The following is a 19,092-nucleotide window of genomic DNA, read 5'->3' as shown; positions in this document are numbered from 1 at the left end:
CCATTTTTCATCAGTAGACAAGCCCCATAAAACCGGATCACTGATAACCGGGACTGCCTGTATATATAATATATATATATATATATATATATATATATTTATATATATAAATCAATTACATTACATTATTTGCAGAGACTATCTTTTTATATACAGTAAACTTCTTTTTCTCTTCAGGTAAGCTTCTCAGAAATAAAGAAAAATTATTAATGTTTACTTCCATTTACTTCTTGTAGTCGACAGACCTTTTCCCCACCTATCAGCGACATTTTCAGGACTAGAATACGAATTGACATCAGGAGTCTCTATGACAGCATGCAGAGTTTATTGTAGAATATGACATCCCTAGTGATGAATCTCTATTGGTTGGCAGGTCTTAGTCTCTTGCTCATAGCCTCGGTGGCAGCAAGGGCATTTTTGGTGCTTAGTAGGACATGCTCTGTGCCACAGCATTCCACAGAGGGCATTATTTCCATTTCTAGCTGATAGTTTTGATCTGTGGCTCATTTTTTCCTTCAGATTCTCACAGGTGCCTTGTGGTTTCCATGAAGAAGGGAGGATGAAATCCTTGTTCCTTGTATGTTTAATGCAGGCTTTTGTTGATTTATACTTACAGCCTCTGCTATTTGCAAACTGTGGAACTGGGCTTCTCTAGCATGACCTCTGTGCCTTTCAATAATTCTTCTAATGTTCGTTTCCAGTCATGGGCTCTACTTTTTTCGAATTATTGCCTCTTGGTTGCAGTGAGCTTACAATCATCATTGTGGAGTGGTAGTGGTGCAACCTATATAGCAGCTGCTGAGGGCTCAGCATGTCCCTTTGGTTCACTTAAATTTAGATACCACAATGGTCAACTCCCACATCTCTCCATTGGGGAGGGGGGGGAGTTCTATTCTGCATTATAACGGTGCTGATCAGGTCCAGGCAGCAATAGGCTCGTAAGGAGACATTCTCTTTATGATTTGTAGGTGTGGCACCGTTGGCAATTACCCTTTTCATGGTCTTGACCTCATCCTTAAAGTAGCTATGATATGCCATTCTATAATATAATTTGATGCTTCCTGATGAGGTAGACGTCATGACTGGAGTTGCTGGCAAAAAATGCTGTTTCCTGGAGAAGTAGATATTGTTGCTGGGGTGCTGGCAAAAATATCCAACATTTTTGGTAGCACCCACCCATGTGTGTGTGTGTGTGTCCCTAATGCTTGTTAGACAGAAGAATGTAGTCTTTCTCTAGTTTCTTATAGGCATAGTCTAAAAGTCCTCAAGAAACAACTGTTTTGAAGATACAGATGCCTGTCGAAAAAGTTTTCATTGTGGGGTCCAGTAAAGAAGCTTCTTTATTTGGCTTGTGTGGTGACTTCAGAATACTCCTCAGGATGAATGGGAAAGATTCTAGTTGGCCAGTTGCAATGATCAACAAGGAATCTCTTTCTGGAAGTGCTGCATGAGTGAGTTTCAGTATCTCCTCTTGAGAAACTCATTTTGAACTTACAAAGTTCAGAAATTTAAAAGGTAGTTGGTTTAGATGAGGCTGGCTTTGTGTCAGCATGGGCCTTTGTCTTAAGGTGGCCTGTAAGTGTGCTGAGGTGTTGAATATGATAACAGGCTTGATTTGAACTAATGAACTCTGCCCAGACAAAAGAAGTGTGGGAGGGTGGGTCTATATTCCATGGTGACAGAGACAAACAACTTTCTGTTAGCGTAAGACGGGTAAGTAGTTAACAGTTATTCTGTGGAGTGTGCAATTCATCATGAAAAATAGCTACATTTTCCTCTTACCATTATTCTTAAGAGATGTGTCCCCCCGTTATCATCAGTTTTCTAGGAAGTAAGCATGATTTTCTTTAATTTAAGACACTAGAAACTGTGAAGTGACAAGTAACCCTGATATTCCTTGCTGATAAAATCCATGTGCAGATTATGTTTTAAACCAGAACAGCCTAAGCTGTTGCAAGCAATCCACAGATAAAGGATATAGAGGAAGTGACTAAATCAGTGTCCCTTTCACAGCAATTACAGAATTACTTCTACCTGTCATGGTAGAGGTTCTTAGTTGAAGTCCGGGAAGACCTGGTAATGGCTACAGCTGCTTCCTCCAAAAGTCTTTCTATCTGAGGCATGATGGATGGCCTCCAGTCATGATGTCAAAAAGTATCCAGGCTGCTGTGGAACCAGGGGATGTATGGTTGCTTGAAGATTTTCTTCCAGATTAGGACTGGGGCTGTTTGCCACCTTGAATTGTAAATCTGCAAACCAGTTTTTTTTTTTTTTTTTTTTTTTTTTTTCTCTCCAAAGGAGGGCTATCAGAATCATTCTTATGTTGTCTGAGGTGTAGAAACTCTCCAGCATCTGCTTGATAAGGCCTAATGAAGATAGTTGTAGACATTGAAGTTGCCCAGGAATATAGCATTGTTTCTATCCTCCAGGCTTTGAGGACCAAGTTGCAGTTGACATGAGAAGATGGTTTTGTTTTCAGTCATGAGCCAAACATCCAAGTTCTTTGGAGATGAATTTTTAGGAAAAGAGACCAATTAGCAAATACTTCTGGACCTGTGGAAAGGCCAAATCAAAGGTGCCAAAATCAGAAGACTGCTTCTTCAAATAAAAATAATCATTATGCAGCTAGAAGACCAGCCCAACTGTACAGCCCAAGAGGAGACTGGTTCTAAGGGTCATTATTCCAGTATGATGTCAGCTAATAATTTGGAGTGTGAAATTTCTCTTAACTCTAGAGAAGTAACTGTGAAGACTTATTTCCATGGAGGCTTCATAGATGAACCATACTGGTGTTGGAGTCATTTTCTCAGTGACTCACCAGAATCACCCATAGAACAGCTAGTAGAACAGGCAGCCAAATGTGTGGTACACCAGTGGATTAATTAGAAGAAAATAATCAAGGGACAGCCACTATCTGAATAAGTGCAGATGTTAGGGAGAGGGTCTTTAGGTTCAGAAATACTCAGATTTTCCTCCATTTGGTTCTTTTGTTATTGGATATTAAAGGAATCAGAGTACCATGAGTAAAATTTTAGGGCCTAGAATAAATAAATGCTACCAAGTGCCCGAAGGCCTTTTGCGTTATCACTTAGGACTTCACCTCCAAACTAAGTGCTGACAACTTGTTTTTGGTTCCAACTCGGCCGAAAAGTGGTGTTAGGGAGCTCCATTTCTTTTGACTTTATGTATGATCAAATGGACGTACTCCACAGCTGACATGGTAGACAACAATACGTTCCAGGCGAGATTTCATAAGGTCAGGGGCATTGGTCTGCCCCTAGCACTCAGGAAGAACCTGTCAGACAGGTATTAAGGGTGGAAATGTGGTCACAACAGACCACATTTGCCTCCTTTTTACCTTTGGGGTGTTGCCCATAGATCCTCGGACTCTTTTTCCATGGGTTCTGTGGTGGCTGCTCAGCAGTCATGTAGATCACCCAACTCTTGAGGACAGGTAGCTTCTCGCCTAAGGTATACAGCTGCAAAAGAGGGGGTGCGTGTGAAACTGGCCTCCTACCTTCTCTTTTATACCCTTCTAAAGGATGGTTAGCAAACTGTCACATGCTGGAGGCGTGCATGCAGGTGTTCGAGATGACTGAGTATCCTGTCTATAATCTAGCTCTTTTTGGATTAATAATGCAACTCCTACCCTCTCTCTAGCAAGAGGAGAGAGGGACTGACAGTGAACAGACACGTTGGTTATCTTCAGCTTTAGTGCCCCCAACAATATGGGTTCATCCAAGCCTATCTTCGAAGCAATGACGTTACCTTCCATTTATTCAAAGGCCCAGAAGTCTGGCAGTTGAACATCACACATGCTCAACAGATCAGGGGCAAAGGTCTCCTTCCTTTGATCTTAATGACCAGGAAAGAGGCCCCAGGTGCGGCAAATTACCAGTCAGTTCAGAGATTGGCTCAAACTCAAAATCCTCCCACCAAGGAGTAAGTCTCCCCTGTGTAAAGACCAAGGGGTTGTATACTTGTAGGAACGAACAAAAATTTTTAAAGTAATTTGTATTTTTCTAACATACAAACCTGAGGTCTTTACATAAATGGGCCACCTCTATCCATCCCTCATTCTGCTTCCTGGGCCAAAAGTAAAGTGAATACGTACCAACTAGATGGAGTGGATATTGGTAGCCAACTACCAATATCCACCGTGTTTTAAGTTAAACTGCTGGCTCCAGCTTGCGCTGACGGTAAATCTCCTATGTAAAAACCTTAGGTTTGCATGTTAGGAAAAAACAAATTACTTTCAAAATTTTGTCATTTCACAAAACAATTCATGGTTACTGGAGAAACAGGCTGTTGTTTGGGGCATAACAAATGTCATGGTCAGTAGCTCAGATGGCAACATAGTACTAAAATGTACAATAAGAAACAATATTGGAAGAGAAGTGAGTCCTGGATCATAGGTCATGAAGTTGGGGAACTATTAAAGGAGAGTGGAGCAGATGATCTGAGTCTCTTATCATTGCTGGAGGCTTGGGCGTCTGAAGAAGAGTCTTACAAGCAAAAGTGGTCTGTTGTGATAGAAACTGAAAAGATAAGTTTGTTTTCCTAGATAGTGTGTTTAAAGAAATGATAGACAAAGCTTTTAAACTTGTGAATGAACCATTCATAATTGGTATTCACTGAAAAGCAACTGGTTTTAATTAAGGAATCTGGCGGAAAGATATAATTTCAGTGTTTAAGTGCAGGTTTTAGTACTTTACCTTGAACTAGTTTAAGTAAGTATTCAAACATAATAGGCTAGCATGCTCTAACCATATTTTGAAAGGGATTAATTCATTAGTTAATCTTCCATGTAGACCAATAAAATACTGTCTGATCATATACCTGCAACTGCTGTCTCTTATTCACTAGTTGCAGATAACATGAGTATTGGATCATTAGCATATTTCCTTATATTTTGCTTGGAAATCGATAGCCTGTCTAGCTGCTCTGATAATTACTCATTTATGAGTAACTGAATCTGTCATAGCTTGATTTGGAGTGGTTCTGAACAGTCAGCAGAATTTAATCTTCTTCTGAATAGAAAACATGAGTGGTGTTATACAAGTTAAGATTTAGGCAAAACAAGAGAGGAGATGGAAGGGCAGCACAGATCTTATATTTCTAGACTCCTACTGTACTTTCCAAGAACTTTCAAGTGGGTTTTACATAAAAGGTTAAGTTGAAAGTTACACAGGATTGAGATATATAAACTTAGAAACAATGACAGAAAATATTTATAAATCTGCAGTCATTCAGATTTGCATTTTGGGCAATTCTTGCAATGACAGTCATAGAAGAGGAATGAATGACGGGCACAAAAATTTATGAAAAACAGTAAAAATTTGGCAAGAACTACATGTAGGCCATAAAAGTATTTAGTAAAAAAGTGAGATTGCATTGGATCATATCCCTTTTGTATGGGATCTTTTACCAGCTAGAGTAGTAAGAGTATCTTTTTTGGAAATTGTGCTTAGAGGTACCCTCACTCATTTTTACTGTAATGTAAAGGCTGTCTAAGGCAATAGTTCTTATACATCAGTGTGAAAAAATGTCACTTTATAAAGCAGGAGTGATGTAGAGGTCAGTGAAATTTTAAAGTTTAGCAAAAGTAATTTCTGAAACTAGCTTTCTAAATTGAAATGGAAATACAGTATAGTGTCTTGTTTAAATACAGATTTATTGTGCACATTAAATATGTGTAACTCAAAAAAAGTTGTTTGAAAAAGAATTTGTCTTAAAAAGATTTGTTGAAGTGAAAAAAAAAAAATTTTTTTACATATATTTAAAAGATGGAAAGTTCAAATACACAGTCTAGACAGTTCCTATCGGTGAATTTATATTTAAAATTTGGAATTCTGCCGTGAATTTACAGTATGATGTTACTGGTGTTGTGTATTATTTGTTCAGAGGAATTAGAGTTTTGGACAAATTTAGAATGTGATTAAATATTTTATTTTTTTATCAACTATATAACTTTTAATCTTGTATGGTTGGCTTTTAATTTAATTTGTTTAAGCCTTAGATTGCTACCCATGTCAAACATGACTTAGACGTAAAACACAATCGGTAGTCACACAGATTACCGTTTGGACAACACAGTGTTGTTTTAGTAAGGAAATCATAATGGAAGGTGTGAACATGAATATAATTGCATTGCTTTTGTTTATTTTCTGTTGTACTTTTTTTATTTTTTAAATTTATTTAAAGTGGTATAGAGCATAGATATTATATACTGGGAGGTAATGAACATTCTTTCTCTTGATTATAATTATAGACTTCCTTATGGCTATTAAAAAAAAAAAAAGGCATGTTAGGTTCAAAGTAAGATCAGTTCATATGAATTTTTCGTTTAGTGGAATGTCATTTGGAATGTGTGCTACCAGTTTATTTGTGTAAATAAATGACAGGTTAGTGATGTTACAAAAACCTAAATTAAAGGTGTAAAATGTTGATGTGTAGAATTTGCAAGTAATAAAGTGATTTTTGAGGTCATTAGTTTTAAAATATACACTAGTGTATTATAACCAACCACTTTGAAAACTGGGTTTTTTCTGCATAGGACTGTTTAATATCAAAGTTGCATTCTTTGATATAGTATTTATGCATGCTAAATTTTGAAAGATTGGTTAAAAGTTATGCAGTAATAATTTCCTGTGCATTTTTAAATAAATAAGAAAAACTGGATATCATTTAGGTATATGAAAAATTATCATTCTGAAGGTTTAAGGTGTTTGGCCTTTTTAATAATTATTGTGTCCTTGGTAAAACCTACTAGCCGTCGGAGACACTCTATCACCCCAAAATCTAAGGTTGGAAGTGCATTTTAACAAATTCTGTTTAATAGTTTAGTGCACTTGTTTTCCACTGTACTCAGTGCAGTTTTCATATTTGCACTTGCCTGATCTTTTGTGGAACAGTGATTCATTATATGGAGTTTAACTGAAATTTGTTGTAACTGTGAATGTTAAATATTGGTCACTGGTTATGCTGTTTCCTTCATAACAGAACTTAGATGCTTTATATGGCATGAAAATAATTGTAGAGAAACTTTCTCAAAACCTAGTAAAAGTGGGTTTTGTCTTTTTTAATATTTGAATTTTTATGCACTATGATGCTCAAGATGCCATAACATTTTCTAAATCGTAACATGTCTTGTTTGTAGCTTTTACTTTTGCATGAATGGGAATAGGTGTAATTTTATTGAATAGAGTTGATTTGCATGATCTGTTTATATTCTTCTGTAATATGGCCACAGATTAATGTATTGTAATTTCTGACAGTACAGTATAGCTGACCAAAAATAAAATATATTGGAACAAGTACCTTAAAATATTTACATTGTGAAAGAGTGGTGTGGATTGGTGATCGAGTATGATAATCTAGTTGGAGTCTGGCCCAAGACTTTTGTATTTCAAGGCACACTATAGAGTATACTAGTTCTCAAGATACTTTACAGCATCCCATCAGCCTCAAGTCTGTCGTTGAGTTCTTCATTCCTTTGTTCTCTACCAAAGAGACTTCAACTTTTAAACTTTTCTCAGCTTGTATTCTCATCTCTTCTTTAAGGAATCAATTGGGTGCAGTGATCTGGTTAAAATACATAAAGAGCTAGTGACATGCACGATACTTTTATATTTTTATTGTTGCTTGATCATGAAAGAACAGTTACTGTACATGATTTTTCTCATTATTGGTCACAATGAAGTAACATGCATTTATGAAATTTACTCCTCCAACCCAGCAGTTAGCTCACTCAGCCAGAGAACTGAGATCAACCTAGACAGGTTGAGAGTGCAAGTGTGGAAGGTTATTCTCTTTCTTTCTGTAGGATTACAATGTGTTTTCATTCCTTATAGCCAAACCATTAAAAAAAAGGGAAATTCTGCTTTTAATTATCAGATTAGTAAAGTATATAGTGTTAAGAAGAGATCTTGAAAGCTGTCTTGGATGAATAGTATTGTATAAGTATTATTGTTCCCTTTTCAGTAATTGTCACAATTCACCTCCTAGTCAGTAACCATGATAGAGAGAAAGAGGGAAAATTAAGCAGAGTATCACAGCTGTCAGTGTAATTGAGAGAGAGAGAGAGAGAGAGAGAGAGAGACAATTCACCTCCTAGTCAGTAACCATGATAGAGAGAAAGAGGGAAAATTAAGCAGAGTATCACAGCTGTCAGTGTAATTGAGAGAGAGAGAGAGAGAGAGAGAGAGAGAGAGAGAGAGAGAGATACTATCTCATTTAACCTAAGAATATTCATTCCTTATGAGAATGCAAAAACAAACATTAGTTGTCTTATTTATTGGTGTCGAAGACGCTATTTTTTCCTAAAGTCAGTCTAGGAAATTTACCGTGCTTCCTAGTGGTTGATGGTTACATTTTTAATCAACCTATCTAACCCTATTGGGAGGATATCTTTACTAGATAATTCAGTAATCAGGACTGTATGTGACCTGTGTTAATTAAGAGTGAGGCCGACTCATTGGTGAACTTCCACCATGCCTCACTGGCTGGCTTTCATTTATGTTCTGCTTTATTTTTCTTCTAAGAGTAATTCTCCAATTTGATATCTTACTGGTTCATTAACATTGTCTTTTTCATTATTTATGATTTTTTTATACTTTGTATCTGTTGTAGACAATTGCATTCTAAAATAAAATTTCAGCTTTGTTTTCACTAGTAAGACTTAAATGGGAAGTTTTGGAATAGACAGAGAGGATTTGGAGTATGTAATGGGATATAGCTTTGGAGGCAGGAGCAATACTAGAATTCTGCTGGTGCCAATGCGTCTTATGTCCAGCATCTTTGAGCTCAAAGATGCTGGACAATATTTAATATCCTTAAAGAGAAGTTGATAGCAAACACTGTTTAATGATGGCAAATTCACCTCCAATGGACTTTGGTATCATATATTCTTTCTTAATTATTCCCCTCCCAAATGCTGTAGTAGTGGTTTAAAAAAGCATATTTAAAACTGGTTTGTGTCCTATGAAATACTGAAACTCTTGAAATGAGTATAACTATGTTATGTACAGTAAAATTGTTAATGCACTTTCTTACATTACAAGATATACATGTACTTTGAACTAATAATTAAATGCTAGAATTGTTGCAGATTTTCATGGATGAATGAACTTTTAAAGTGATAATTATTTTTTATTTGCATGGATGTTTGTATGCTTAGTCATGTATTTGTTAAGCATGTTAGTTTTTTGTGAGTAAAAATATAGATGTGTAGATGTGACTGTTGGAGGTTTACTCTTTATTTATCTGAAAAGTATGTTTTTTTTACTAAAATACTATTGAATTATTATAATGATTATCCACATTGTGCATACCATAGTTTTGATGATCTGTTAGATACAAAAGTTGCAAATTGTACTTAATGGTCCTTTTTGTTATTTTTTAGGCATAAATTCATATCTCAAGTAGTAATGATAGCCAAAAGGTTTAGAAGTAAATTTCTTGAAAAGGAACAAAGACCATGATAAAAGCACAGTATGTGAAAGTATGACAATTATATATCACAGTTTACTTTACAGTTATGTAAACTCAGACAAATTGGAAATCCATATTATATTTGATATAGTACAAATTCCAGAAACTCATATTTGAGCATATCAAATCCATCAGTCATATAGAGCCCTCTTTCACAGTCTGATGTTTTGTAGACAAGCAAAATAGCTTGGAGCAACTATTTATGCGCACACCTTTGATTGACCAATAATGTAACAACCATCCATATCACTATTTCAGAACTATAAACATCAGTGAAAGATTATCCTAGATTGCTTTTAAGATATTTCTGATTAATTTTTATTCATTATAATTCTTTCTATCTGTTCTTTTCTTTCATAATAACTTGATTCCATTTTCTCTTTATTTTTATTAAAAGTGAGTGAATAAAAAGTGATCACTTACAGTTATTGTCTTGCTAGCTTGCTCTCAGTATTATAGTTTTTATTTTTTTTTCTTGTTTATTGACTTTTGTCTTGCCGTACTCTGTGTAGAGTGTATTTATGTGTTCTTGCTTATTTCTGATTTGTTACAGTTTTTGCACAATTTTGATATAAACCAAAACTTCCCTATAGCAACCAAAAATATAGTGGAATTTGCTATATAGCAACTTGCTGTGCAAGTTGGCCAGAAAACTCAGTACTGTATAAAGCAGCTAGATATGCTGCAGCGCTACTCTGTTCTTTCTCTGATTACTTATAGTTAGCAACTTGCTAACTTCTTGCCATTATTCCAGTTTTTTTTTTTTTTTACCTTGTTTACTGAATTTTATTTCAGATATTAATTTGTTACAATTTTTGTACAACTGTGATAGACACAAAATCTCCAAATAACTACCAAAAATATAGCAGTGTTCACAGTATATTAATGAGGGCCAGTGAAATCATTCTCACCCCATGTAGAGAGTGGTTTGTTTGTGCTAGGGTGTAGGAAAAATAGGACCATCTGGGATGCTTGCCGTGACATCAAGGTAGACCTCAATTGCTTGAACCAGGCATAATATTTTATATGAAACACTGAGTGCCCTTTTCAGAAAAGGGGATTTTCCCTTCAAAAAGTTCTTCATTCTTGGCCAGGAATGATAGGTCAGGAAACAACAGTAAATGACAACTAGGAGTATGAGTGGTGAAATGTTCTTTTCTAAGAGCCCAGTATGCTGATCCGAGCTCCTGATGCCAAAGCAGTCACAAAGACTGCCTTCTGGAGCATATGAGTTGTAGTTGTAATGGGCCCACGAATTGATGGGATGACAGGAGTCTAAGAACCTTATTCAGAGACCACCATAAGGCAATGGTTCCACCAATGCTGCCTTGTGTGCCATAATTGCTGAAATAGCAAGGGGCTTGACCTCAAAAGATAATAAAATGTAAAACTGTTTCAACAGATTTCAACTGGACTCGCCATGTGGAGGTAATCTAACTACAGTTTTCATATGGCCTGGTATGTTGAATAGATGAAGTGTGTAGTTTTTGCACTTTGTACTTAGCCATGTTAGGCAAATAGTCTTCATGGCATAATAAATTTAAAAATCCATGTGAAGGTCACAGCTCAGACAGGAGGATGTGTAGACACCTTCCCCTTCTGTCTGGGATAGAACAACAGATGGCAATGGAATCTGTTCTCTCACCTGTTGTTGAAGAAAAAAAGGAACCAGTGACTGTTTGGCTAATTCAGGGCCACCAAGCAAGAGGTTCCGTTGAAAATTAGTAGATTGTTTAAGCTATTGCCTAAATGTCCACGCTCAGAGACACATACACTGGAAGTTGATGGTTCTCACATGTGTCAGACTGGTCCACTTCTGGATATGGAAGCATGTTAGCAATTACTGACGTGAGGGGAGCTCAGCATGAGCCTAACCTCTTGATATAAGCCATTGGATTCTTATTGTCTAGGACCAACAAAATGTGTCCCTTTTGGAGGTTTCAATTATTCTGAGATGGAAAGATAGCCAGTAGCCCCAGGAAGCTAGTATGACACTCCCTCAACAGATGGCCATCTCCCCCGTAACTGACAATCCTCCCAATGACCTCCCCAACCTGTCAAGGGGTATCCGTATGTATCATCACTCATACAAACAGTGGTGTCAGGTCAGCCTGTTAGCCAGAGGCCTCTTTCATCTGGAAAAGCTGGGCTGTGCAGGGAATCTTCTCAGGTCCTTCCTTATTCTGGTTTGAGTGCTGTTGGGAAGAGACAACTGGCTGTGAAGAGTAATCCAACAAAGTCCCAGCCTCAGAAAAAGTCTGCTGGACGTATAGTGGGACTTGTTCCTATTAAGAAACCCTTTGACTGGAATCTGTTGGCTATCACTCTCAGGTTTTGTCAGCACTATTCTCTGGTGGCTCCCCAGATTAGCCAATCATCTAGGTAGGCCACCAGTTAAAATTCTTCATTCCTGAGCTCCCATAAAATAAATAAGTACAGTATAAAAAAATTTTGTAAACAGTATCTTTTTCAAATTTGATGGGTCAGGGCTCACCCATTGTTCAGAGGATTGCTTCTCGAAGGCGCTGAAGAGTGGTGGCAAATAGTAAAGACATCTTTCTCCATGGCCCATTTTTAAAAGGGGTCTTTATTTTTGGAAAAAGCTACTTTAAAGGCGGGAGAGGGTAATACCATCTCTACCCTAGCCCATTGAAAATTATACTGTCCCCAAGGACAGTTGTAAGGAACTAAAACTTTTCACTGGGTCTTAAAACTAAGTAAAGTACTTAGCTTGACTGGTGTTATGATGATAAAAAAATACATAGATGAACACAATTTCCAGAGCAAAACCTTGAGATTAGTGAACTCATGGACAGACCAGAGTGTAATGGAGGAGATGGCTGACATTCGCTGTTGTTACATCTGTGCGAGTGGGACGTAGAGAGAGCCAAGACAGTTGCTGTAGGACAGGAGATAGAACCCTCCTGTCCTGAGTCCTATACATTCTATCACTGCCAAGTTGCACTATTCTGGCCAAGACCAATTATAAGAGATTTCTTTGTAATTGGTTGGTCTGTCTTATTGAGCTCTTGGGGGGGGGGACCATGACAGTGTAACTCCTTTGAGTACAAACAGTGACTACATTATCAAAAAGAAGTATAAAATGTAACAGTAATGAATATACAAGTGTAAAAGAAATTCATGGTGTTAAAACTGCTGTCTTGCCTTCTTGGTAGACACAGCAAATGACCTACAACAACTAGGGATGCTGTTTGGGATACATACCTAGCTAGTTGGTGGCCCGTGCTTCCACTACATAGAGTAGTACTGTACAGGTGTAATGTACTCATCATAAACCTTTTATCTGTCTACTAAGAAAAAAGTACATAATGGTAACCAATAATCCTATAAGAAAAATGCATTGTGTTACAGACATTGGCAAGTACTGGTAGCAGATTTTGATCAGTGTCTTCTTGTAATGTTTTTTCCAGCTTAATCCATAGTTGAGGGTCACTGTTTTTAAGGAGATTCTTCCAACGTATTTCACAGTTTGTTTTTACAGGAGTTTTACGGACAGATGCCATTCCTGACTCCAACCCTTTCTAATTATCTGGGCTTGGGACCAGTGCTGAGTTGGGCTGGCTTTTTCTCTCACAGGCTAGGTTAGCTTCTATTTGTAATGTTTTATCAGAGTTTTAAAATAAATTTATGTAATTTTATCATTACTTAAATATCACATCACAAATACAGGAATCCATCCAAACTGAACTTGGTATTATTTTGCTTACATATTACACCTCTAAATTTTAGTTTTTATGCTATGATCCAAAGTCTCCTTAATACACTTTATACACAAATTGGTGTAATTTTACTTCAAACCATTTTTGCATTCTAGACTTGAAAATGTAATTTTCCTATGCTTTAATGTGTGCTCTGAATTTATATGATCTTCCTATGATAGCAAATAGGCCCAAGAAGTTGGCCTATATAGACAGTAGACTGCACCCAAATACTGTATCCTACATTTCAGGGGCCCACAGTAGGAAAGCTGGGTTTTTGGGTATGGAAAAACAAAATGAATAAGATACATAGATTGGTTTAGCCGAACCTAACCTCAAGTGGTTGCATCCTCACCTGGCCAGGGGGCCTTGTTACCTTGGATCACCCTCCCCCACCTAAACTAACCTGAGATCTAAGGTCCTTACCTAGATTCCTATGTAACATAACCTATGGCCTACATCCTTACCTAGCCTAGGTTGGGGAGGGGAGCTCTGCCCCCCCTTCTAGATTCCCCACCTGGGATGCCAGGTCCTCACTTTGCCCTAGCCATACCTCCTAGCCTACCCTAAAGCACCAGGTCCTTACCCCTGGCACATGATATTACAGGTAATCTCGTGGTTATTTGGGTTACTATAAGGCCCTGCTGATAAGGTCAAAATTCTGAAAAGGTAACCTTGTCAATACCGCACAAGCTCAAATTCAATATGCTTAAAAACAAGAACCATCCCACTTTAAACTGAAAACATTATGCAAAAGGCAATTGGCTTGGCTAGCTTATTTCCCCTTATTTGTAACAAAATACTGTATACTGTATAACTAAGCTGCAAAAAGAAAGCAGTCCCCCCTCTTTTTTTTCCTCTTGTAAGCAACACGCAGTACAGTGGATTACACAACCAGATAAGAGTTAGTATCACTCTCTTTTTAATATTATTCCTCACACTGTCGGACTGTGGAACAGCCTCCCTGAGAATGTCGTGCAGTTGGAACTTAGGAAGTTCAAGCTAAGATGCAATGCTTTACTACCCTAATATAATTCTTGTATTTTTTACATGCTTTTATATAACTTGACTTCTGCATATGTCCATCTGTCTGGGTCAAAACTTGTAACTCAGTTTTCAACCTGTTCCCTTTGTCTGATGGACTTGAAATTTTGCATGATTACTCACTCCCGGTGACAGTACAACGTTACATGATCAGTAGGTCAGCTGTGACCTCTAGTGACCCTATAGTGACCTCTCCCAGTATCTCAGGATTTGTATGAAACTTCGGATTTTTCACAACTTTGACGCGGTAGAATAAGTTAATAACTCGCGATTTTCAAACCTTCTTTGGCTCGACAGGTTATCAGTTTTGTTAGCTACAATCATAAATCGGTTACATTTTCTGTCAAAACTAAAAAGTAAAAAATAACAAAATATTTTAAACACGCTTTTATTAAAATGCACTTAAAAGCGAAAAATACATTTTTTGAGACACCAGGATTTTCTTGCAGTTAATCATGTCTACAAAAATTAAAGCGTGGGTGCCAAACATGGAAGGTAGTACTAAAAGAAATAAAAGAATATATTTCTTTTCTTGTAGCATTTTCGGCCGATGTTTGGCACCCATGTTTTTATTTTTGTAGACATGAAAATAACAAAAATCTGGTATCTCAAATAATTTATTTTCACTTTTTTAGTGCATTTAATAAAAAGCGTGTTACATATTTTTATATTTTTATTAATTCATAATTTTATTTATTTGTTAATTTATCTGTTTATCTAATACCTGATCTCCTCTTCCTGTATTTCCCTTTACCTTCTGTTACTTCTTTCAAATGAACACCATATTCTTTGGAAGCTTGATTTTCAAGTCAGTGGCCCTGGTGGGCTTGTTCCTTATGAATAGCTTTCATCATCTGAATAATAATGATAATGATTTTTTTTTTTTTGCAATACCCTTTCCATAACATTCTGTTCCATACAGATAATTGTGTGTATTCTCAGTGGGGAGATTGAAGTCAGCTGATGAAAGATAAATGACTAGAAATAAGAAAAGAAACCCACCTTGGCTTATGGTTATTAAATTTAATCATAATTTTAAATGGAAACTTTTTGTGCTATAATTTTGGCAAGCCTAGCCAAGCCTTTTCTGGATCAGGGTCCGTGTCACCCGGTGAAATAGTCATTCAGCACTTATTTCTAGGTAATTCCGTTTACTAGATACCAGAAGCTAAATGAAATGCTGGAGTTACTACCCCCAGGCGGAGCTCCACTAGATGTTGTGTGTATGGAAAGGGTGAACTTCAAAAACCACGGAACCTTATCTATAGAGATTCCCAGTCAAAAGTCCCAGCGAGAGGTGCCGATACAAGCCCCATACTACTCGCGGACTGTATACAGGCAACACTAGCCGCATTCCATTTTATACGTTTTTCGTTCACCCGTAATTCGTTGTGATCCTTATTTTGTGCTCTATTTTGGATTTTTATGGCATCCTCGCATGGTTCTTCAGCCAATTGCTTGTACCAGTGTTTTGTTGTTTTTAGGCGATTGAGGCTTCTTATTTTCCTTTAGTTTAATAATTAAAGGGAATTTATAGCCGTCTCGATCTCCTCTCAAGTGTCTCTTGACCTCTCTTGGTCTTGGCTCGCATATTTGTTTTGTGTTTTTATTTGTATCCCTTTTTTATTTGGGATGTTTTACCATTAATGATCCTATCTTTAGTGGGTTTGATTAATTTTGTTTGTTCTGTACCCATTTACTACGAGGAAGTGCTGTTTTACGTTTAGGCTCACGACTACCCCCTGGGCCCGTGTTTTTCATGACTTCATTACGAGAGTGATTTTATTATGGTAGTGATGTTTAAGCGTTTAGAGCTCGACTACCCACTCGAACCCATTAGCCTTTATCATGGCTATTTCAGGGAGTGATGTTTTAGCGTTTAGGCTCACAGCTACCCCTCGGACCCATTAAGCTTTTATCGTGAAACTTCAATACGAGAAATGTTGTTGAGCGTTTGACTCTGACTTCCCCTGAGCCCATTAAAGCATTATCATGGCCTCATTATGCTTTATTTTGTCACTCACTTCTCTTAGCCTTTGGGGATTTTATTTTCATTGGTACAATTCACAGTTTTACTTTGTTTTCATAATTTTTGTTTATTTTGTGATTTTGTGTTTCCCTTCTGATCAAGTGCTGTCTTGCTGTTTAGGCTCGTGGTTCCCCCTACGGGCCCCTTAAGCTTCTTATTTTGGCTTTATTTTTGCCTTGTTTTAGACTCACTTCTCTAAGTGTGTAGAACACATGATTTTCTCATTATTACATTTAATTTTTGACCTTGTGCTTGGATGCTTTTGCAGATTTGGATACTTTCATTTTAACTGGAAGTCGGTCATGTCCCTTCACGTCCATGTCGTGTTGGGCCTGCCTATCCTCCTACATGTCTACAGACAATTTTTGTTTTATTATGATTTTTTTGAGTTATTTGTAGCCTTTACCCCTCTCTAAACCTTCCTTTAGCGCCTCAGTTAGGTTGGCCTGAGGGTTGGCTGTAACACTTTTCCTTCGGGGGAAAAATTAGTTTAAGCCCGGACGATCTCGATCTGTCACGTATGAGTTTCATGTCGGTGATCTCGTTCTGTACATGTGTTTTATGTCTGGTGCTTCCCTTTGTTTGGTTTTGACTTGGAATATATTGCCTCGTCACCCTCTCCCTGTTTGGCTTTTCCACTTGGAGCTAATGTTCCTAATAAGTTAAGCTGGAATAGGGTTTACCTGCGTAGCCTGTCCTAGTTCAATCCTTCTTTAGGTTGCTTACCAGTGGTGACCGGGAGTGCTCTCCCCACTCCTGTTCACACTTCTTTTTAAACTATATATATTATTTTGTGGTTTCGAGAGTCCCCTTCTCTCCTTTTACATCCTTTGCTCTCTCTCTCCCCTTGGTTTGTTTTCAAGTTTATTAACTTTCCAAGGCTTGAAACCATTTTCCTTATTTTATGTCGTAGCCTAAATCCCCTCCTCTGCATTGATTGATTGTCCTTCGATTGTCTGAGTTGTCTGAGGGCTCCACCTGGACCTGGGTGACCAGTGCTCTCCCCACTCCTGTTCACTCCCTTTTATCTTTCATTGCTCCTGGCCGTAGAGTTTTGCCCTTCCTCTCTTTCTCGCTCTTGTTGTGCGACAGCTTACATAAGCGGGGGATCTATGAGAATCTCTGGGCGCCGGAGTGCTGTCCACCCCAATTGGCTGCTTTGGGTTACCAACCTCCTGGCCTATCCTTCCCCCTTCCTTTCGTCCGACTATTTCCTTCATTGGTGCTTCCTGCAACGTTGGCACCTCACTGTTGGGATCTCATCGAGGCCAGTTAAGCGTTCTCCACCTAACTGTCTTCCGCTTTATTTACTTTGTTCCCCCTCCTTTTACTACTACCTGTTGATTGTTTAGATTATCTTGTTGAGGCGCTCTCTTGCTTGCTGCTCTGGCCGGTTTTAGTGTTTAAGCGGTCAGAGGCGTTTATTCCCCCGCTATCATAGTTCAGGATGTCCTCCTCAGAGTTTTTTCCTCTCTTGGCTCAGTGCGCCACTTCGAACAGTTCATAACCTTCCCACATTTTGTCAAACATGATCGCCCGAATGTTCCGTTGACTCTGTTTTTATGTCTGAGTTTTGTCCTGTTAGCCCGGTTTTCTCTCCGGTTTTCTCCGGGGTTTTCCTGGTCTGACTAGGCTGGCTACTCTGGTACTCTGCTCCCGGCATCGTTCCAGCATGCCTTTTTCTCATATGTTTCGACTGGTTTTGTCAAATTGGAGAATGCTCAGCTATCCTACAACAAACCAACGATCCACGAAGTCTATAGCTCCCCATTCCAGTCATGATCTGTTTTGGTTTATAGTTTGGCCGGAAGGTTATGAAATCGCTATGCTCCTCCTCGAGCAGGCTTCTTGATGAACTCGTAGTTTTCATATATACCTGTGGTTTCGTCTCCCATGACTCGCGCCTCATGTGACTTATTCTTGACTCGGAAGGTTGTAAAGTGCGCTATGCTCTCTCGACAGGCTGCTTGATGAATCCGTGGTTTTATTTACACCAGTCGGTTTTTATCGCCGCCAAGCGCCGCCTCCTTTGGCTTATTATTGAGTGCGTTTGGCACCCGGCAGGTTGCGTTTATCGCTATGCTCTCCCAAACAGGCTACCTGATGAATCCGTAGGTTTCATATATACCTGTCGGTTTTACCTCCATCAAGCTCCGCCTCATGTGGCAATGAGTCGCTCTTTCGAACTCCGTCTCGGGGCGGGATTCGTTAATTCGGTAGGTTTTCATATAAACCTATCGGTTCTCCGCCTCTTGTGGCTTATTAATAGTTAATCTTTGGGTGTTTGGGCTCTCTCGGACAGATTCTCGGTGGATCGGTAGGTTTTCATATCGCCTATCGTTTCCCTCCTGTAAACTCACGTTTCGGAAGAGATTCTCGGTAAATTGTGAGTTTCATATGCACCTATCAGTTTTCATTATAAACTCCGTCTTATATAAATTATTGATAGTTGTTCCTCCGGTGTCTGGGAGTTCTATTTTTCCCCCTCCTGGAGGCGGCCGCAGTCTCGTAACTCTTGCTTCAAGTTGGTGGTTGCGGAGAGTTTTCTGAAAACGTTGCGGCCTTCTGTCTCGTTCTCGGACCTGTGAACATCGTCCCGGAAGGCGATAGTAGTCTTGGGAATAATTGAGACAAGCCTTTCCAGCTCAGATGCTCATTAGGTAGAGCAAACTTTCCTTTAGGGATTCGTTACCTTCATCCCTTTTAAACGGTTCCTGGTCTACCGTCCCTAAGGTAATCAGTAAAAAAAAAAAAAAAAAAAAAAAAAAAAAAAAAGACCACCCTTTTAAACCAGAAGACCGGCTCCGG

General features: G+C 38.3%; 1 protein-coding gene across 16 annotated transcripts in view; it reads left to right on the top strand.

The window, feature by feature from the left end:
* Window positions 1–19,092, top strand: part of LOC136835366 (tyrosine-protein phosphatase non-receptor type 11-like) — a 147,626-nt gene that overhangs the window by 119,384 nt on the left and 9,150 nt on the right. For 4 of the 16 annotated variants that reach the window (XR_010852114.1, XR_010852117.1, XR_010852116.1 and 1 more), the window contains one exon: window positions 12,995–13,094. The exons of 10 other annotated variants lie outside the window; for them this stretch is intronic. Coding sequence is in view for 2 of the 6 variants with exons in the window: in XM_067098795.1 (XP_066954896.1) it covers window positions 6,773–6,806 (34 nt within the window). In the remaining 4 variants the exon portion in view is untranslated. Of the gene's footprint in view, window positions 1–6,772; window positions 6,807–12,994; window positions 13,095–19,092 lie in introns of all 16 variants that reach the window. 2 more of the 16 variants (XM_067098795.1, XM_067098792.1) reach the window with 1 other exon arrangement.

This window comes from Macrobrachium rosenbergii, chromosome 55, assembly GCF_040412425.1.
Source record: "Macrobrachium rosenbergii isolate ZJJX-2024 chromosome 55, ASM4041242v1, whole genome shotgun sequence".
Lineage (NCBI taxonomy): Eukaryota > Metazoa > Arthropoda > Malacostraca > Decapoda > Palaemonidae > Macrobrachium > Macrobrachium rosenbergii.
This window is presented reverse-complemented; position numbering and strand designations above follow the sequence as displayed.